Genomic DNA, 21,988 nt, shown 5'->3' on the forward strand with positions numbered 1-21,988 from the left:
CGGGGCTTGGGGGCAGGGCCCTGCTCCTAAGCCCCTCCCTCTTGGGGTGGGGTCCTGCCCCCCTAGCCCCACCCCCAGCCCCCCTGTGCTTTTAAAAGCATGTCTTCGGAGTCTGGCTGGGGCTTCTGCTTTCCCCAGGCTCTGGGGAGGACAGAGGCCAGGCTGCAGGGGGCCCGGAGGGGGAGGGGGGTGAGAGGGAGCGTGTCCCTCTCCCTCCCCCCCATGTGTCCCTGGAAGCCAGCTCCTGCTCTCCCCAGGGTCTGGAGAAGGGCAGAAGCCGGTTCGTCGTCTTCGGGCTCCCTCGACCCCACCCAAGTTGTCGCTCTCACGACTTGGGCGGGGCCAAGGGAGCCCGAAGATGACATCACGTTCGGGCTTCCTCGGCCCTGCCCACGTCAGTGATGGCATGGGCGGGGCCAAAGGAGCCTGAAGACGACAAGATTCCCAAAGGCATCTGGACACGTGTGGGGCCAATTTTGCGCCCCCCAGGTGACCAGATTAGTTGCGCCCGGGGACAGGGATTACCCTTGTCCCCGGGGCAGATACGCCACTGGCATTCAGAGTGGTCTGCCATTGCCTGCCACTGGGTGGACTCCCATCCAAGGACTAACTAGGGCCAACCCTACTGAGTTCCTGAGATCGGGCTAGCCTGAGCTATCCAAGCCAGGCCAATGCAACGTCAGAGCCTGCAAAGACCTCTTCTGCCATTTATCAAGTTTCTGGAATTGCCCCGAATCAGACGTTTAAATTCAGGACATCTGACATTACTGATTGACTGGGTTTTTAGCCTGCCCAGCCTCTGAGCAGTTCAGGGCAGAGTATATACTCCCTCTCCTATTTAGTCCACCCTGATTTATTTTCAAAACAGCCCGGCAAGGTAGGTTCGGCTGAGAATGAGAATGTCCACGACTGGCCCAAAAGAGGCTTCATAGTCAAATTCACACTTGAATCCGGGTTTCCAAAGCAGAGTCGGACGCCGAAGCCATTGAATCGGCTCGAATATTTAAGCTGCCTTATCAGCCATTATCAATCATACCCTTAGGGCGATTCCGCACACAAGTAAAATAGGTTCGACCCAGTTCCCTGAGAAGGGTACTGACCTAGGTCGAAGCCATTGTTGTTCCCCACTGCAACCAGCTTGAACCCAGCTCGGAGGGCAGGATCATCCTGTGCCTCTTCGCTGCTCCGTTCCGATTGGCTGCTGTTCTACGGCCATGTTCCGTCTATCCCCACACACGTTATAAAAAAACCTGCCACAGGAATGGAGGGACGAAGGTGGCGTTTTTTGATTGGCCAGCTGTACGCATGCCCGAAACACTCAGCTGTGATTGGCTGAATGGGGGACTCCTGGCACCAGAGATTCCGCACTTTACTGGAATCGAGCTGAGTTCGAGCGTGGTTCCCTGAAAAAGTAGTCGTTCCCAACTGGAGTCGGAAATTTGACTGTTACATGGGGTGAAGCTGGTACAAAACCACATCGATCCCAGCGGTTGTGCAGAGCACTTAGGTCGAATGCAGCTCAAACTTATGTCGATAACCCAAGTGCGGAATCGACCTTAGTCCATGAAGGTCAGCATTGCCCGCTCTGGCTAGCAGTGGCTTTCCAGAATCTCCGTGGAGGTCCATCCCGTACCATCCGCTACCTGATCCTTTTAACTGGGATGGAATCTAGGACTTTCCACACGCCAAGCAGATGTTCAGCCCCTCTCAACCCAAATCTGACATCCATTGCTGGTGCAGAAAAGGCAGACGATTGATTCCTGCAGTCTACGGTGGCCTAGAGGTAGTCATTCCCACTCAAAAACTGTGTATTTCTGTCTCAATTCCATAAATTCTGGGCTTCCTGGGTTGCAAAAATGTGCTGAAATGGGGCGCACGATACTGGCTGATCTCTTGGAAGTCAAAGGGGACACCTGGATATCCCAGGATTTGGGGGACAGACCTGCTCACTGCCAGAGGAAGGTTACCTGGCTTCCCTGTCCCAAAGCAAATTCTACAAAATGAAAATGTGCTCGGTATCACTCCTCCCCAAATTTTGCAGAACAGCGATATTAAGGTTTTCTGCTCTCATGTAAGATACTTAAACGTCAGCACGAACGACACCCGTCCTCCCCCCACCCCGCAGCTTGCTCGCAGAAGGCCCAAATCCAACGCTTCTGCTCCTACCTCATCCACCACGAGATTATCCTCGCTCTTCTCTCCATCACTCCCCTGGAAACGAAGAGGCAGGAAGGGGGAAAGAAGAGCAAATGTTACTCCACAGATTCACGGAGCCTCCTTTGCAAACTCCGCAAGGGTTCCCTCTGCTAGCCTCCCACACTATTTATTTATTTTTATTTATTTGTTTGATTTAATATACCGCCCCGTCCCCGAAGGGCTCTGGGCGGTGTACAACATAAAACAGTCTATATAAAATCAGCCTAAATACAATTTCCATAAATACACTTATAGCAGTAGTTGTTTCCAACGATAGGCGTCTCACGGAAACTTTATTTAAACTAAAACTTCAGCTTAACCCTCCTAAAAAGGAGGGGGGGGGGAGATAATGGGTCCTGATGACATTGGGGACCCACAGCATAGTGGGGGGGGGGCACACTCAGCGGCTGGTCTCTCCAAAAGGCCCGGTGGAACAACTCAGTCTTACAGGCCCTGCGGAACTCGCCAAGGTCCCGCAGGGCCCGGACAGCTGGAGGGAGAGTGTTCCACCAGGCTGGGGCCAGAGCCGTAAAGGCCCTGGCCCGCGTGGAGGCCAGCCGCATCATTGAGGGGCCAGGGACCTCCAATAAGTTGGCCTCTGCCGAACGCAGCCTTCCAAACTCTTGCAAGGATTACGTGCATGCGCCAAGCGCCATCGGGCAAATGGAACCTGGCTTCCGGTTTTTACCGTTCCCTCCTTTGGGTGCAGCAAGACGAAATCGGCTAGAAAGCTTCTCTGGAGGAATGAGCCCAGCTCAGTGCCCAATTCGCATCTTCCCCCATGCACACATTCACTCCCCCCCACAACCCAAAAAACGAAAACGTACGTAGTCTGTGCCGTAGTCTTTCTCTTCCGACTTCCTCTTTTTGCTGCCGGTCAAATAGTCTGAAATGGCCCGCATCCTTTCACCGTTGGACAAGGCCAAAGAACTCTGGGGAAGGGGAGGAAAAGGAGATCCACCGGCGGAAGTTGAAAAAAGACACATTAGCGACAGCGTGTAAACTTCCAAATGGTCTCACAAACACACCGCTCTTCAAAGGCAGGGCTGGAAGGACGTGTCTCAATCCCACCCGAAACGCCAACTGAGTTTTTCTCAATGTAAACAGAAGTGCTCTAACACTACGGGCACAAGAAGATACTGAAAGCCAGGCAATGCTTTTGAGCATGTACACAGTACTGTTTTCATACTTCAGGGCCCTGAAAATGAGATGTTTTGGGGTTCCATGGTACTGCCACGTTCCAGAAAAGTACCCATGTCTCCCCGAAAATAAGACAGGGTCTTATATTAATTTTTGCTCCAAAAGATGCTCTAGGGCAGACCTGGGCATTATACGGCCCGTGGGCCACATCCGGCCCGCCGGATGACCCTGACTGGCCCCCCTGCCGTAATGGGGAGCGAGGCATCTTTGAAAGCCCCGCACAAGCCAGTTGCCTTGGCTGCCGATTTCTGCGGGGCTTTCAAAAGCACCTCGCCCCCCCCCCCCCCGCCTTTTGGCCCGGCCCTTCACAATATTTTCTGTTTCTTATGCAGCCCCATGGAAAAAATAATTGCCCACCCCTGCTCTAGGGCTTATTTTCAGGGGATGTCTTATATTTTGTGCCCCCACTCCCCAACCCCCACCCCACATGACCAGATCAGCTGTCCCAGGGAATCAGTAACTAGGGCTTATTTTTGCAGTAAGGCTTTCATGTTTCAAGCATCCTCCAAAAATCCCCAAAAAATCATGCTGGGGCTTATTTTCGAGGTAGGGCTTATTTTCGGGGAAACAGGGTAGCCGCACACGGCCTTATACTAACCAGACCCCTGCTCCGTTAAGGTCTGTGCTGGCTACTAGACTGGCAGCAGCTATCTAGGGGGTGGAGAGTTTCAAGTCAAATTATTTCTAACTGGACCCATTGGGGATCGAACCCGGGGCCTTCTGTATGCAAAGAAGGCTCTACCGCTGAGCTACAGCGCCTCCCCACTGTCATAGTGGACTGAGCACTGGTCAGCATCTCAGAAATGAAAGTGGGCCATACCGGAAGGAGGAAGGCCTTGTACAGAACAGCGTTGGGGGCCTGCGCTCGTGAAGGTCGTGGGTCAAACATGGATGGGCAGAGGTCACCCATCTCGGCTGCCTGGCACTGACGCAGCAAGCGAGATAAGGCCCAAGAAGGCAACAAGCCCCGTGCTGTTAGATCACACCTTGAGCTGCAATTCACGTTTCGCCAATGGCTCTCTGTCCGTGCTCAGAGGTGCTAGTGCACCGAAAACTGGGTCTGTGGCTGAGATCTGGCCAGAAGCCCAGCCCCTCTCAACATACCATGTTTCCCCGAATATAAGACAGTGTCTTATATTAATTTTTGCTCCCAAAGATGCACTATGTCTTATTTTCAGGGGATGTCTTATTTTTCTGTGTTCTGTTCGTCGGGCATGCTTCCAAACAAAAACTTTGCTACGTCTTACTTTGGGGGGATGCCTTATATTTCGCACTTCAGCAAAACCTCTACTACGTCTTATTTTCCGGGGATGTCTTATATTCGGGGAAACAGGGTATTAGGTAACAGGAAAAGCTGCTCAACTAATCACCAGATGCCTGCCAGCATTTTCTGGAACATTCCCTACCTACTTTACGCAAACCAAGGAGACTTCAGCTATTTTGGCTACTCATAACAGATTCTGTTGTCAAACACTGAGTGCCTGAAGCGGGAAGACAGCTGAAAGCAGGTTTGGGAACTCTTACTGTAAGCAACGGGGGGAAAAACAGTAACATTCCCTGCATGTAGAAATGCAGCATGTCAGCATCGACATTTTGCTTGATGTGCTATATTTCTAGACGCACTAACTCTTATTTCTGTTTTGTCCCGTGCAGAGAAAGCGTTCCACTTTGACGGGAGCACAGAGGATTTTTTTAAAAGACCGCATCATCCCATATGTCCCTACACGGCCTCTCCGCTCGGCTGAGGCCAATCTACTGGTGGTCCCTGGCCCCTCGATGATGCGGCTGGCCTCCACCCAGGCCAGAGCCTTTACAGCTCTGGCCCCGGCCTGGTGGAACGCTCTCCCTCCAGCTGTCCGGGCCCTGCGGGACCTTGGGGATTTCCGCAGGGTCTGTAAGACTGAGTTGTTCCGCCGGGCCTTTGGAGGGACCAGCCGCTGAAGGTGCCCCCCCCCCTTTTAGCTCTTAATATCTAGGCTTTTTCCACCAAATGGGACTCGCCGCTCCCTCCCTCCCGGGGAGGATTTAAAATTAGGGTTTGTCGGACGCCTCGTGTTATTCTTACTGCTGTTTTTTAAAGGTTTTATTTATATTTATATCTGTACAGAGATTCTATGGTGTACACCGCCCGGAGCCCTTCGGGGATAGGGCAGTATAAAAGTCTAAACAATAAATAAATAAATATAAAAGTGTTGTAGCTTTGAATTTTATCCTGAAACGTTCCTCAGGGCCAGGAGAGGCGGCGAGGGGAAGGAGGGATCTAAAAGGGGCAAACCCTCTAAATGGATACAGGGAAGACCCGTGCCCTTTAGCAAGCGCAAGGGGTCGCATAGAGGGTGCCTTTACCTCGGTTCACCCTCTTTAGATCAGCGCAAGAGCAGGCGCCAAATCGAATGATAGCTGTAAAAGGGGCTTGGACAGATTTATGGAGGAGAAGTCGATTTATGGCTACCAATCTTGATCCTCTTTGATCTGAGATTGCAAAGGCCTTAGCAGACCAGGTGCTCGGGAGCAACAGCCGCAGAAGGCCATTGCTTTCACCTCCTGCATGTGAGCTCCCAATGGCACCTGGTGGGCCACTGCGAGTAGCAGAGAGCTGGACTAGATGGACTCTGGTCTGATCCAGCTGGCTTGTTCTTATGTTCTTATCTTCTTAGGTTTGAATGTCAGACTCCATGACATTCACCCACACCACTCCGTCGGGATCTTGCCCAACAAAAGATAATATGGGGAGGTGGATATGATACCACCCCCCCCCCCACCATCCTGGGATTCAGAAACCCCATATCCAAGTGGGGAACAGAGAGGGGGGAAAACGGCGCTCTCCTTGGGTGGCATCCTGCCAACCAGTAGGCCAAACTGGTGCATTCGCTTCCCACCCCTTTCCCAACCGTGTCCCCCGCCCCTGCCCCCCCCCAGCTCCAAGCACACACAAAAGCTTTCAGAGCGAAACACACAAACACACGCAAGCGATCAGAAAAGCCAAGATACACGGCCAACCAGCCTTCCCTGCAACCCCTTCTTTCGGCCAAGGCTTTCTCTTGGCCAAAGCGGAGGAAAGCAGCCCAAACAGCTGGAGAATGGAAGGGGGGGGGAGCAAAGCAAGAAACGGAAAGGAAAACAAGAGACTTACGGGACCAGGGTCTCTCTCTGTCACCATAGCAACACAGACCAGCAACAAGGCGAGGATGGGGGGGGAAAAAAACACAAGAGAGGATGAGATTTTTAGTAACAGGCAAGACACACACGCTTGCCGACATATTCGTTTGAAATTTGCAAACAAGAGATTGCGAGTGTGCGTATGGGGAGGTAGATTTTCATCCCTCTGCTTTCTTATTTCTAAACAGGTAAAAATGCCTTTTATGGCTAAGCTGCAATTTTTTTTAAAAAAAAAAGCAAAGTTGCGGGGACGCTGTTTGTTTGACAGCACCCTGGCAGAGGTAAATGCAGTATTTCTTCCTTCTCTGCTTCCCCTTTCCCACGCAATAATTATTAGGCTCGCATGCAGCTTGGTCACCTGTGGCGAAAGCAATTCCCTCCAGGTGTCTAAACAAAAAAAAAGTTTGCCGAGGGCTAGTCAACCTATTAATGTGGGTTTAGAACTCCAAAATAACATGGTGGCAGGACTGCCCGTCCCTCTGATTTCGTGGATGTTTGGAACGCCTGCTTTGTTTCCATCAGCGGTTCTCCCTCCGTGTTATCCTCAACAGCCCTGCAAGGTAGATCAGACTGAGAGAGGGAGCAACCGGGCCACAATCACCCAGCAAGCTTCACAGCTGAGTGGGGGTTTGGACTTGGGTGTTTCAGATCCTAGCCCAGGGGTCTGCAACCTGCGGCTCTCCAGATGTTCATGGACTACAATACCCATCAGCACCAGGGGCTGATGGGAATGGTAGTCCATGAAGAAGAAGAAGAAGAAGAGGAGGAGGAAGAGGAAGAAGAAGGAGGAGGAGGAGGAGACTGAATTCCCCAGATAAGCTTCCACAGCTCAGGCGGCAGAGCGGGGAATCAAACCCGGTTCCTCCAGCTTAGATACACGAGCTCTTAACCTCCTACGCCACTGCTGCTCCCGAACATCTGGAGAGCTGCAGGTTGCAGACCTCTGTCCTTGCCCACCCTTTTAACTACTACACCACGCTTGCTCAAAGCAAACGGAAAGATTTTCCCCATCAAACAAACGGCAAAAATGAACCCGAGGGCTTTTTTCTTCACTTGGCTCCTCAGCCAAACCAGATTTGACGGACGCCCTTTCATAACATTCATCCTGCACAGGCAGTAGTTTTTCCGACGTCTACCTTGAGTGTGGGTGTGTGGGATTGGCAAACATGTGCAAGATTTAGGATCCCTACTTTCTGGCCTTGGAGGCATCTCAAAAGTTAAAGTCCGTTTTCCAGCACTCCGGACCCCTCCCCCACCCCAAAAAATCTTGGAGTTAAAAGACAACATATATACACCCACCCCAAAAAATCTTGGAATTAAAAAGACAACATATAAACACCCACCCCCCAAAAATCTTGGAATTAAAAGACAACATATAAACACCCGCCCAAAAAAATCTTGGAATTAAAAGACAACATATAAACACCCGCCCAAAAAAATCTTGGAATTAAAAAGACAACGTATAAACACATTCCCGTATCTAAGGAAAAAGGAAGAGTTGTAGAAAAGTGGAAAACTCCAGCAGCACAGCAAAAAAATCCAAACTTGGCCTTGCCCACAGTTGCGAAAGCCAAAATCAAACGCCGGCAGATGATTTCCCATCCTCCTTTCTCCCACGTCCTCCGAACTCTCCCAAATCCATCTCCAGTTGCCACGACTGCTTCAAATCACAGAGTCCCGGACAAGACCCCGCACGGGAGCAGTCATCTTGCTCTTCGAGGGTCCATGTTTTACTTTGCCACTGGCTAGAACAACTAAGCCGCGTGGCGTTGTGGTTAAGTGCTTGCACTGCCACTCACACGGTCAGGAGTTCGAGCCCCTTGGGGGTCAGATATCCTGGCAGCTGGCTCATGGTCAACTCAGCCATCCATCCATTCCTTGGTCGGTAAATGAGTACCTAGCACATAGCTAGGGGGTAAAGAATAGCCGGGGAAAGCAATGGCAAACTACCCCACAAAAGAGGCTTGCCTATGAAATCACTGCTCGCAGTGGTACCCCAGGGTCGGACACGACTGAAAGGGAAACATTACATTACGTTAGAACACAGGTGTCAAACTCGCGGCCCTCCAGATGCTATGGACTACAGTTCCCAGTATGATGCTGGCAGGGGATGATTGGAACTGTAGTCCATAGAATCTGGAGGGCCGTGAGTTTGACACCTATGCGTTAGAACAACTAAATGAAACCTTTATGGACAGATGCATTCTACCCCCAAAGTCCAGATGGTGGGAATAATAGACAGAATTCACTTCTGGGGGTTTGTTCCAGGGGTCATTTATTAGAAATGTTCCCGATGGAACTTTGACAGGCAGGAACAAGCCAAGCCAAGATGCCCAGGGCTCAGCTGGCACCTCTAGGTGGCATCACAGGGGCCACCCGGTTTGCCTTGCCTGGCTGAGTCCAGGGTTACATCGGTTAAGCTGACTGTCCAAAAGTCATCCAAGCCATGGCCAAACGGGCATTGGGAACCAAGTGTCTCAGATCTTACTCCAAATCCCTTAAAATCAGCCGGATTTTATCATGCCTTGTGGAATTCTATCAAATCAGAATCTCGGTTTACAATCCTAGGTAGTTGGCCAAGATGAACAATCCTAGGTAGTTGTCAGGTAGTTGGCCAAGATGAACAAGACTGCCACTTAAGAGGGCAAATTTAGCACCAGCCTCGGCGGATGCACCAGAGGCGGGGTCTTTTGGGCGGTGGTGTCTCAACTCTGGAATTCCCTTCCAGCAGAAGATTGCCTGGCAGTACATTTTCAAGCAGGTGAAGGCATTCCTTCGAGGGCTGCCAGATTCCCCTGTACAGTGGAGTTCTGCTAATTGTGTAATATCAACTTTGTCATGATATATTTTAAAAAGAGTGAAAAGTTCACATAAAGGTCATTTTCTAACTGGTTCTGGTGGGTTTTCCGGGCTGCGTGGCCGTGGTCTGGTGGATTTCGTTCCTAACGTTTCGCCTGCATCTGCGGCTGGCATCTTCAGAGGTGTATCACAGAGAAAAGTCTGTTTCTACAATGCACTCAACCACACCTTTGCATAGCAAGTTCCACCCAAACACTTAATGATTGGTTCCCCACCCTGGGACATGGGCAATATACCACACTAAACTTTCCCTTCTCACTTAGACACAGTGTGAAACAGACTTTTCTCTGTGATACACCTCTGAAGATGCCAGCCACAGATGCAGGCGAAACGTTAGGAACAAAATCCACCAGACCACGGCCACACAGCCCGGAAAACCCACCAGAATCAGTTGAATCCGGCCATAAAAGCCTTCGACAAGTCATTTTCTAAGTTAGCAGGAGTTTGCAAAGCCCAAGGACGGAGACAGTCAGTCTAGGGGCAAAAGTAGCAAACTTTGACCTTTAACATGATTGGTGAATTCAACTGTGATTCTAGACCAATGAGAGGCTGAGGCCTGGGTGGGGAAAAGTATCCCTGATGTATGCATTTGTATATGCTGAGTTGAGAGAGATACGGACTGAGTTAAGTTCTGTGTGTGTTGAACTTTGTTCTTGCTGAAGAGTTCTGTATGGTATTATAGTCTTGTATACCGTGTTTCCCCGAAAATAAGACAGTGTCTTATATTAATTTTTGCCCCCAAAGATGCGCTATGTCTTATTTTCAGGGATGTCTTATTTTTCTGTGTTCTGTTCGTCAGGCATGCTTCCAAACAAAAACTTTGCTACGTCTTGCTTTCGGGGGATGCCTGATATTTCACACTTCAGCAAAACCTCTACTACGTCTTATTTTCAGAGGATGTCTTATATTCGGGGAAACAGGGTAGAATAGACTTGTGTAACCTTGCAACTGCTAAAGTAAAAGCCTTCCTGTGGAAAGAACATCTTGCGTGGAGAGTATTCTTTTCCATGAGTGCTAGAAGGTTGCAGTGAGTGCAAGAAGACTACTATAGGCCTTCTCATCTTCCCAGAGTGACTCCGCTTTAAACTCTGCTGATAAACTTGCCTGTCTTTTATCACCTGGTTCCCCCACCCTGGATGTTCGCAGCTGCCCCGTACCTCTATGATCGGCATCATGAAGTCCTCGATCATCTTTCGCGACAAGCTGGGCCTGACCCCCCAATGCCCCGGAGAGCGCCAGGAGCCCGGAAGCGCTGCCAATGGTCGCCAAGCTTGCCGACTGCACGCTGGCTGGGTGAGGCGTCAATGGGATGGGGGGCGCATGGTGGGAGAGGTGCTGTGCCTGAAGCTGATGCTGATGAGAAAAATAAAGGGGGGGGGGGAGAGACAGAGACACAAGCGGTGCTGAGATCACATCAAGAGCCCTGAACTCAGACGCACAAAGGGAAGGAGCGTCATTTGGTCTGCTCTGGATGCCAGAGGTCTCAAGGACTTCAAATCAAAAAACTAGATCAGGGATCCCCAAACTGTTGAAGTCACAGGTGTCAAACTTGCGGCCCCTCCAGATCTTGAGGACTACAGTTCCCATCATCCCCTACCAGCTGGCAGGGGATGATGGGTACTGTAGTCCATAACATCTGGAGGGGCCGCAAGTTTGACACCTGTGGTTTAAGCCCATGGGCACCTCCACAACTCTGACACAAGTTGGTTGGGTCAAACACAAAGGCCCTTTCCACCCAAACCTTTTCAAACGTTTCGAGGCAGGAAATAAAACGTTTCCTCCATGGAGTCCTGCCTTGTTTTTACCCACAAACATTTTATTTCCGGCCTCCAAACGCTTTAAATGAATCCCTTTATAAAATGATCCTCCAGCTGAAATGTTTTGGAGACGTCTTTGGTTGCTATGCGATCTTTGGATGTTTCCCACGCGTTTCTTGTTCCCTAAATTCCCACCTTGGCATCCTTTTCTGAATTCTCTCTCTTCCCCGTTGCCTGTTTATTTGCGGCATTTATCTGTGTGTTCTTTTACTGCAGGCGGAGCAATCTTCAAAGCATCAAGTATACGAGGAGCATAGACTCACTCCATGAGGTTGTACAGCACTGAAGCAGCAACTCAACACAGAATTCAAAAAAGGGGGGGAAATCACACAGCGGCAGCTAGGAATAGTTTTTTTCTGGGGTGAGTGCAAGCCAGAGGCGTAGCAAGGGGGAAATCGCCCGGTGCACTAGTGTGTCCTCTGCCCCTGCCACGCCCTTGCCACACCCCCACAGCAGTGGTGGGATCCAAAAATTTTAGTAACAGGTTCCCATGGTGGTGGGATTCAAACTGTGGCGAAGCGCCAATGGGGCTGGGTGGGGCACGACGGGGGTGTGGCCAGGCATTGCGGGGGTGGGGCATTCCTGGGCGGGGCTGTGGCAAGGACTCAGCCACTGCGCCGGTCCTTGGGCAGGAAACAAATGCATGCAGGCGCAGGCTGCCACGCACACCGGCGCACCTCCTGCTAGACTGCTTCAAGTTCTGCGCACTACTGCTGAGAGGAGGGGCGTAACTGAGGCAAAAATCATGTGGCAAAATCACCAATTGGTAACCCCCTCTCGGCACACACAAATAATTAGTAACCTACTCTTGGGAACCTGTGAGAACCTGCTGGATCCCACCTCTGCCCCACAGGGACACGTGCCCGGTGCATCGAGCACCCACGACCCCCTGGAGCTACACCTTTGGTGCAGGCATATATCATTGTAAAAGGGGCACTGGAAACGTTTTAGAGGATTCCTGCACAAAGGGCCAAAATGGCCACTGGAGGAGGCGGAGCCAATCACAGAATGGCTACCGCAAGAGGCGGAGCCGCACATGCCTAAAATGCCCAAGTTCCAGAGGAAAGAAGAGCAATTTACATTTTAATTTGCGCAGCCAATCAGTTCACCACTGACTAGTCAGAGACCCTGTGGGGCAGGAGTCGCGACTGGCCTCGCTGACTTTGTAGTAGCATTTGACGGGGGCCAAGAAAGTATTCAAAGGAACCAATCTTGGGGACCCTGAACTAGATAGTATCACACCCCGTGGCCAGTAAAAACAGACATTCAGAGATGGAATGATTGCAACCCAGACTTCGATTCCACAGAGATTTCTGTCAACAATAACACCAAAGCTAGTCACTACCGATGTTTCCAGTGGACCCCGCACGCCGGTCAAGAATGGCTGAGATGTTTGTTCATCTTATATTCAAGCCCAAACTCAAGTGTTTGGGACTCTTTAGTTTGGAGAGGAGACGTCTGAGGGGGGATATGATTGAAGTCTATAAAATTATGCATGGGGTAGAAAATGTCGACAGAGAGAAATTTTTCTCTCTTTCTCACAATACTAGAACCCGGGGGCATGCATTGAAAATGCTGGGGGGAAGAATTAGGACTAATACAAGGAAACATTTCTTCACGCAATGCGTGCTTGGAATATGCTGCCACGGGAGGTGGTGTTGACCACTAACCTGGATAGCTTTAAAAGGGGCTTGGACAGATTTATGGAGAAGCCGATCTATGGCTACCAATCTTGATCCTCCTCGATCTGAGATTGCAAAGGCCTTAGCAGACCAGGTGGGAGCAGCAGCAGCAGCAGCAGCAGCAGGCCATTGCTTTTACATCCTGAGCTCCCAAAGGCACCTGGTAGGCCACTGCGAGTAGCAGAGTGCTGGACTAGATGGACTCTGGTCTGATCCAGCAGGCTCGTTCTTATGCTCTCATCTGCTAGGAAGGGTCACAAAGTCATCAGAGACCAGCCCAGTTTCGGAAATGGGACGCAGCGGCTCAAAAGACGGGCCGACTTCTCCGACTAACAAGGGAGAAGAGATTTTTCTCGGACTATTTCTGGAATCCAAATTTTGGGCCTATTGCAAGGATCCTTCCGTTGTTAGTTCAAGTAATACATTTTCCCGAGAGCGCTCCTCCCTGGGAAAAAGACACCCAGGTCAGCCACCTCACGAGGAAGCATTGCAAGATTCCATGGCTGCTAACGCGCCTTGGAAAATATGCACCTTGGGCAGAACAGGCTAGGTCAGGGGTCTGCAACCTGCGGCTCTCCAGATGTTCGTGGACTACAATTCCCATGCTGGCAGGGGACTGATGGGAATTGTAGTCCATGAACATCTGGAGAGCCACAGGTTGCATTTGAATTTTACAGTTGATAGCAATTTCCTTCTTCATACATTTTCAAACGATACTTTCCCCCCCTTTCTCCCTCCCCCCATTTCTTCTTCTTCATAATTTTGTCACACAAACAGCAGTAAGTTCTTTCTCTGTCGCCTCTTCTCCCATATTTCTTCGTCGACTCGAGCTTCGTTCATCCAGTCCACGTATATTATCCATATCTTCTGAAGATAGGCACTCAATTAGGCTCCAAAATTCCACAGTTGTCCTTGACAGATTCCAGCAGCTCACAACTGCAGGCACTTGTTAACTACACAGTCAAAATTATTTAAAACCATATATAACAGCAGCAGAATCAAGGTAAATTCACGGTTTTTCCGCAGCAGCACAGCTAGCGTCTTTCCCCGGTGTCGCCATCTTGGATCCGCCCATTTTACGCACCTATCCATATCTTCAAAATTTCATTCTGTTTATCTTGCCACGTCTTGTTTTTTGTTAGTATCTCGAAAACATCAAGTGTCGCTTGTTCCCAGATATATTCTAACCGTCTCTGAAGTGTCCATTTTTTTCTTTTCTTTCCAGCCCAAGGCTATTGTTGCATAGGCTGCTTTGATCATTATTTTATACATATAGCTATATTGTTTGTCCACCCTTCTGTCTTCCATTACACCCATGAACGTTAAGTAACAGAACATGGCAAAAAAAAAATGCAATGATAAAGTTAGATGTATACAAAGCGTTTGAGCCACAGGTTGCAGACCCCTGGGCTAGGGTAGTTCAGTCAAAACTTTGCCATCCTTCAAGAGGATGATTGAGGGACTGGAGCACCTTCCCTATGAGGAGAGGCTGCAGCGTTTGGGACTCTTTAGTTTGGAGAGGAGGCGGCTGAGGGGGGATATGATTGAAGTCTACAAAATTATGCATGGGGTAGAAAATGTTGACAGAGATGAATTTTTCTCTCTTTCTCACAATACTAGAACCAGGGGGGCATCCATTGAAAATGCTGGGGGGAAGGAGTAGGACTAATAAAAGGAAACACTTCTTCACGCAACATGTGATTGGTGTTTGGAATGTGCTGCCACAGGAGGTGGTGATGGCCACTAACCTGGATAGCTTTAAAAGAGGCTTGGACAGGTTGATGGAGGAGAAGTCGATCTCTGGCTCCCAATCTTGATCCTCTTTGATCTGAGATTGCAAAGGCCTTAACAGTCCAGGTGCTCGGGAGCAACAGCCACAGAAGGCCCTTGCTTTCACCTCCTGCATGTGAGCTCCCAAAGGCACCTGGTGGGCCACTGCGAGTAGCAGAGAGCTGGACTAGATGGACTCTGGTCTGATCCAGCTGTCTTGTTCTTATGTTCTTAAGAGATCCATAAAGGCACCAGCCTAACCAGGTTTAAACGCTTTCCGGCACGCACCTCGACGTCAGAAGTGCTCAATCAATAGAGCTCTTCTGGCACGTGCGGGAGCACTCGACACTTGGCAAGCTAACGTTTTTTATTGGTACCAGCCATCGATTGCAAGTCGGAAATCGGGGCTCCGTTTGTTGCCGTTTGGGGCCGTGTTTATCGCTGCTGTGTGTGGTGCATACACACGTCGAGCCTCTTCATACGCAGCGCAAATTACATCAACATGAAAATGCGGTGGGGAGGGGGGCTTCCTCCAATTGCCTCATGCCTCGTGGTCAAATGAATTTTTTTTGCTTTCACCCACAGACCTAGCACGTCACCAGCTCCTATTATTGGTGGAGGAAAAAATTATCTCGGAAATTAGTCTCAGGGGGAAACACACACACACACACCCCAATTATTCATCCTTATTATGAATGAGGTAGCCCGCTACTCCGCGAAGCGCTCCACAATCACTGGCGCAGCCGGGTTGCTGTGGGGAATTGTTCTTGCGCTGTTACGAAGAAACGTTGTCGCTGGAAATGAAGATACCGCAGAGAGGAGCGACCGAGGCAGAAACAGAAGACTGACTCCCAGAAGCTCCGGGAAGGACTGCAATCGATACCGTCAGGGATAAAACAGAAACGGAGGCCCCCGCCCTTCAAAGGACTGCTCCAGTTGCTGGCAAACAAAAGGAGAATTCCTGGGACGCTGCGAAGGAAATATTTCGGACTCCAGCGACAGTGTGGTTGAGAGAGAGAGAGAGAGAAAACCAGGAGAGACCGGTCCAGGAGTACGTCCCTGAAAGGACGGGCGTCTCGTCCGAGAAGAAAAATATCTTGCGTTGGGGGTTATAATCTGGGAGACCCAGTTCAAATTCCAGCTTGCTCGACAGGTCCGGGGCGTATATTCTGCCGTCACAAACCTTGCTTCCTTCTCTTTCAAAACAGAAAAAAAAACCCTCTCAGGAAGTGGTGGGATCCAAAAATTTTAGTAACAGGTTCCCATGGTGGGATTCAAACTGTGGCCTAGCGCCAATGGGGCTGGGTGAGGCACGACGGGGGCGTGGCCGGGCATTCCAGGGGCGGGGCTGTGGCAAGGACGCGGCCTCTGCACCAGTCCTTGGGCGGGAAACGAATGCACGCAGGCGCAGGCTGCCACGCACGCCGGCGCACCTCCTGCTAGACTGCTTTAAGTTCTGCGCGCTACTGCTGAGAGGAAGGGCGTAACTAAGGCAAAAACCACGTGGCAAAATCACCAATTAGTAACCCCCTCTCGGCACACACACATAATTAGTAACTGACTCTCGGTAACCTGTGAGAACCTGCTGGATCCCACCTCTGCTCTCAGGGATTTGGCAAGGGCAAATTCGAGGAAGTTTGCCGAGCGCTTTGGAAAGTTCTGCCTTAGAAGTGTGGCACGTGCCAGGTTAAATACACACACACACACACACACAATACCTTGCCACAGAAAGCCGCGTGCATTTATGGAAAAACGAAGTATAATCAAGTGGGTCTGCAGAATTGCCTCTATGGGCCAAACAGAGGAACACACTGCCAGAGCGACAACGCTCCAGTCGAAGGTTCTTTTCATAGGGCTAACCTGGCAGAAAGGAGAGTTGGAAACATTCAGAAAGGCTCCTTCATCCTGTGGTTGGGGAGGGTAAGAGCCCGTCTCTCGTGACTCTCACATTCAGGACACGAGCAACATGTATTTCAGGTGCACGAAGTAAACGGCTGCATGAACTCTTCCCGTTACGCGTGTGCACCAAATGGAAGGTTTCCAGGCCTCGAGGAAGTACCTGAATAAAACGCCCCCGACGAGCAAAGATCAGAAAGTGCGGGGCACGCTTTAAAATTAAAAAATGTCCGCAGGATCCAGGTTCTTTCTCCCTCTAAGAGACGCATCCCTGAAGCCCTAGAGAGCCGAAGTGTGGCAATTGACACTTGGCAAGCTAACGTTTTTTATTGGTACCAGCAGAGGCGCACCATGGGTAAATGGCGCCCGGAGACAAATTGTCTCCAGGATGCCCCCCAGGCTCCACCCCCACTGACCTTGACCCCGCCCATGTTACCATGGACATGGGCAAGGTCTAGGGCCGTGGTGGCGAACCTTTGGCACTCCAGATGGCCATGCTGGCAGGGGCTGATGGGAATTGTAGTCCATAACATCTGGAGTGCCAAAGGTTTGCCACCACTGGTCTAGGGTGCCCACCTCCCCTCCCCCTGCCGGCTGGGCTCCCAGCTGGCAGCCTGCAGTCTCTTCTGACTGGGGAGGGGAGGAAGGAAGGGAGGGGGGAGTCCGGGAGGGGGTTGAGGGTGCTTGGAGGCAGCAGGAAGTCCTGCTGCTTCGTCGTTTTTGCGTGCCTCGACTGACACAGATAGGTTGAGGCACGCAAAAAACAACGAGGCAGCAGGACTTCCTGGTCACGTGGGGGGCCAATTTTGCGCCCCCCACGTGACCAGAAGAGTGGCACCCGGGGACAACGGGTACCCCTTGTCCCTAGGTAGATACGCCACTGGGTACCAGTCATCGATTGCAAGTCGGAAATCGGGGCTCCGTTTGTTGCCGTTTTGGGCCGTGTTTATCACTGCTGTGTGTGGCGCATATACACGTCGAGCCTCTTCATAGGCAGCACAAATTATATCAACATTAAAATGCGGTGGGGAGGGGGGCTTCCTCCAATTGCCTTCTGCCACGAGGTCAAATGAATTTTTGTTGCTTTCACCCACAGACCTAGCACGTCACCAGTTCCTATTATCGGTGGAGGAAAAAATTATCTCAAAGATCAGTAAGTGCGGGGCACGCTTTAAAATAAAAAAATGTCCACAGGATCCGGGTCCTTTCTCCCTCTAAGAGACGTGTCCCTGAAGCCCTAGAGAGCCGAAGTGTGGCGCGGACCCCTTCCCCAGTGACCAGAGGCGTCTGACAGCCGGACGCTTGTTATAATGCAACACGGCTAAGAGGCAGGTGAAGATACCTCCCGACTAATGGAAAACAAAAAGCCATTCGCAGGGCAAGAGAAGCCGGGACTGTAGTCCGGTGCCCCGGCTCCCATTTGCCCGGCAGGTAGAGCTGCGCGGCTGTGATTTCCAGGAGCGGCGGAGATAGGCAACGTCGCTTGCAGAATACAAAATCAGATGCGCGCTACTGTATGCGTGGCAGGCGTTGCACCGGGCAATTTTTCAAGGGACAGAAAGAAAGAGAGAGAGACTGTGCATGTATGATCTGAAGGGAGGCGTCGTCTCCCCACCCCCTCAGCACGGAGAAGGGTACCCCCCTCTTCAGAACAGACAGGTGCCCCCTCCACCAATATGCATATGCAGCACACCTACCCCCCCCCCTCCCCGCCTTCGGAGAATATGCTAGATCGTTCGTGGCACCACGACTGGGAGAGGAGCCAGCATCTGAGCCGACCGAGAAATCCGTTTGCACAGGAAGGGTGGGTTTATGCCAGCTTTCCCGCTCTTCCCCCCCCCCCTGTATTTTTAAGTACATGGGGTTTTGACAGAAACTGGGTCAACTTTCCCTTCCTGGCCTTTTAAATTAAATATCACCGTTCGTCCTCAAAAGAGCTTTCAGGAAAGGAAGCCAATCGCTTCTCCTCGTTGGCTAATCCAATCCAACTCGCGGCCGGGATAGTCGTCGTCCGCCTCCACTCTCGACACCCTCGTTCCTGACCACGCAAAACACAGGAGCCCCGTCCGTCTTTCAACACGTCAAAGTTACACACACACACACACACCCCGCTGTTTTCTCTGCAGTAATTAAATGTAGTGGAACCAGAGTTACAAAAAGCTGTGCCGGTCCAGGGGCGTGCTCGCGTCTGAGCACCCCTCTGCTAATCCTGGGATCTGGAATCAGGGGCAGAAGTCAGCATATAGAAGAGCTTTCCATTTAAAAAAAAGAAAAAAGAAGTCAAGTTTCTAGCCCTCCTGAGCTTCTGACTCATGAAACACCGTTAGTCTGCATTACATCTGGAGGCAAATTTATTCTGACCCCTCCTTTTCGGAGGGTTCAAGCGTTCATAATTACCCATCTTCGGTAAAGAAGAAGAGGAAGAAGAGTTTGGATTTATATCCCCCATTTCTCTCCCGCAGGAGAATCAAAGGGGCTGACAATCTCCTTGCCCTTCCCCCCTCACAACAAACACCCTGTGAGGTAGGTGGGGCTGAGAGAGCTCCAAGAAGCTGTGACTAGCCCAAGGTCACCCAGCTGGCGTGTGTGGGAGTGCCCAGGCTAATCTGAATTCCCCAGATAAGCCTCCACAGTTCAAGCGGCAGAGCGGGGAATCAAACCCGGTTCCTCCAGATAAGAATGCACCTGCTCTTAACCTACTATGCCACTACTACGCCACCTGCTCTTAACCTACTACGCCACTGCACCTGCTCTTAACCTACTACGCCACTACTACGCCACCTGCTCTTAACCTACTAAGCCACTGCACCTGCTCTTAACCTACTATGCCACTGCACCATTACAGGACCAACTCTTCAGGACAGTCCTCGCAATGGGAAGGAAGGGGGCAGCCCAGACCAGTAACTCATGCAGAGATGCAACAAGCAGCTTCCTCAGTTGGTGCCTACTTTGGGTTTGCAGGAATCCTTAGCTATCCTGTTAGTTTCTTTCAAGGCGGTGGCTAATGGACACCACCCAGACACAGGATTTGTCCAGACCAGGGGTAGGGAACCTGCGGCTCTCCAGATGTTCAGGAACTACAATTCCCATCAGCCTCTGTCAGCATGGCCAATTGGCCATGCTGGCAGGGGCTGATGGGAATTGTAGTTCCTGAACATCTGGAGAGCCGCAGGTTCCCTACCCCTGGTCCAGACAGTGAGCAATCAAAGGGATCAAAAGGCCAGGCTATTATAATGCAGATACTCTCACTAATTGAGTATGATGTCTTCATGGTTACTCATGGGCTAAAATGGGTGGATCCTACCCAACAAGTGAAAATCAAGCTTGCTAACTGCACCTTTTACACTTGTTAATGGGCAAATGGTTCTTTCTCCCACCCTGGACATTCCACAGGTATATAGACTCCACTTGCTTTACTACCGTCAAATCCTCTGAAGATGCCAGCCACAGATGCAGGCACAACGTCAGGAGAGAATGTTACTAGAACACGGCCTACAGCCCGGAAACCAGACAACGCCCCAGTGATTCTGGCTGTGAAAGCCTTTGACAATACGGTTTTATTCTCGAAGGCTTTCACGGCCGGAATCACTGGGGTGCTGTGTGGTTTTCGAGACCTGTATGGCTGCCGATGTTCTAGCAGTTATTCTCTCTCTGACCCGTTTACGCCATTGCCATCTGTGGCTGGCCTCTTCAGATCCTCTGAAGATGCCAGCCACAGATGCAGGCGAAACGTGTTCTAGCAGGCGAAACGTGTTCTAGCTTCAGATCCTCTGAAGAGGCCAGCCACAGATGCAGGCGAAACGTGTTCTAGCAGGCGAAACGTGTTCTAGCTTCAGATCCTCTGAAGAGGCCAGCCACAGATGCAGGCGAAACATGTTCTAGCAAGCGAAACGTGTGTTCTTAGCTTCCGAGATCCTCCTTGAAGAAGGCCAGCCACAGATGCAAAGGCCCGAAAGCGATGGGTTCTAGCAGGCGAAACGATTGTTCTTAGCTTCATAGATCCTCTAGAAGAGGCCAGCCACAGATACCCGCAAACATGTGTTCTAGCAAGGCTAAACGTGTTCTAGCTTCTCTCAGATCCTCTTGAAGATGCCAGCCACAGATGCAGGCCGAAACATGTTCCTGTAGCAGGCTAAACGTGTTGTTCTTAGCTTCAGATCCTCTGAAGATGCCAGCCACAGATGCAGGCGAAACGTGTTCTAGCAGGCGAAACGTGTTCTAGCTTCAGATCCTTTCCTGAAGAGGCCAGCCACAGATGCAGAAGCGCGAAACATGTTCTAGCAGGCGAAACGTGTTCTAGCTTCAGATCCTCTGAAGATGCCAGCCACAGATGCAGGCGAAACATGTTCTAGCAGGCGAAACATGTTCTAGCTTCAGATCCTCTGAAGAGGCCAGCCACAGATGCAGGCGAAACATGTTCTAGCAGGCGAAACGTGTTCTAGCTTCAGATCCTCTGAAGAGGCCAGCCACAGATGCAGGCGAAACATGTTCTAGCAGGCGAAACGTGTTCTAGCTTCAGATCCTCTGAAGAGGCCAGCCACAGATGCAGGCGAAACATGTTCTAGCAGGCGAAACATGTTCTAGCTTCAGATCCTCTGAAGATGCCAGCCACAGATGCAGGCGAAACATGTTCTAGCAGGCGAAACGTGTTCTAGCTTCAGATCCTCTGAAGAGGCCAGCCACAGATGCAGGCGAAACATGTTCTAGCAGGCGAAACGTGTTCTAGCTTCAGATCCTCTGAAGAGGCCAGCCACAGATGCAGGTGACACGTCAGGCGAGAATGCTGCTAGAACACGGCCAGACAGCCCGGAAACCGCACAGCACCCCAGTTTTATTCTGCTGGTACGCTGACAGCTGTCAGCCCTCCGATTGGGAGAGAGCATGGTTAGGCTACCCAAAATCACCGGAATCTGTCAGCTAAAAAGCCCCCAAAAGAGTCAGGGCACAGCACACCCCTCTAAGGCAAAAGACAGTCTTTACGCTTCGTGCAAATATTCAAAAGTCCCCCCCCACCCCCCGCCCGACCTGCCGCGGCTTCAACCAAAGGAGGCCGCCAGGGTTTCTCAGGGACCCAGGACGCATAGCCCGCCGCCTGTCACATTTGCTTCCCGACACTACACCGTGGGTCCCCAGCCCCAACCTTCCTCCCGCCTGGCTCACCGCACTAAATCCAATTACCCGCTGCCATTCTGGTCACATCTCTCCGCTTGGAGGCTCCCTTAATCCGCTCATTAACTGCGGTTACAGCCACCCCCGGCAAATACATCCCTTTCCTTCCTTTCTCAGCTTCCAGTTTTAGCCACGCTGGGCTTTTCAGAAAGGCCTGGGAAGGAGACGTTCGGCAGATAAGGGCCTCAAAGACAGAGGAACGGGCAGCTGCCCCCCCTCCCCCCCCCTTCCTGCCCAAAG

General features: G+C 51.1%; 1 protein-coding gene across 1 annotated transcript in view; it reads right to left on the reverse strand.

The window, feature by feature from the left end:
• LOC125433259 (transducin-like enhancer protein 1) overlaps window positions 1-21,988 on the reverse strand; it is a 74,176-nt gene that overhangs the window by 32,987 nt on the left and 19,201 nt on the right. Inside the window, 4 exon segments of the mRNA XM_048497760.1 lie at window positions 2,081-2,211; window positions 3,024-3,128; window positions 6,530-6,546; window positions 10,572-10,767. Coding sequence (XP_048353717.1) covers window positions 2,081-2,211; window positions 3,024-3,128; window positions 6,530-6,546; window positions 10,572-10,767 — 449 coding nt within the window.

This window comes from Sphaerodactylus townsendi, linkage group LG05, assembly GCF_021028975.2.
Source record: "Sphaerodactylus townsendi isolate TG3544 linkage group LG05, MPM_Stown_v2.3, whole genome shotgun sequence".
NCBI lineage: Eukaryota > Metazoa > Chordata > Lepidosauria > Squamata > Sphaerodactylidae > Sphaerodactylus > Sphaerodactylus townsendi.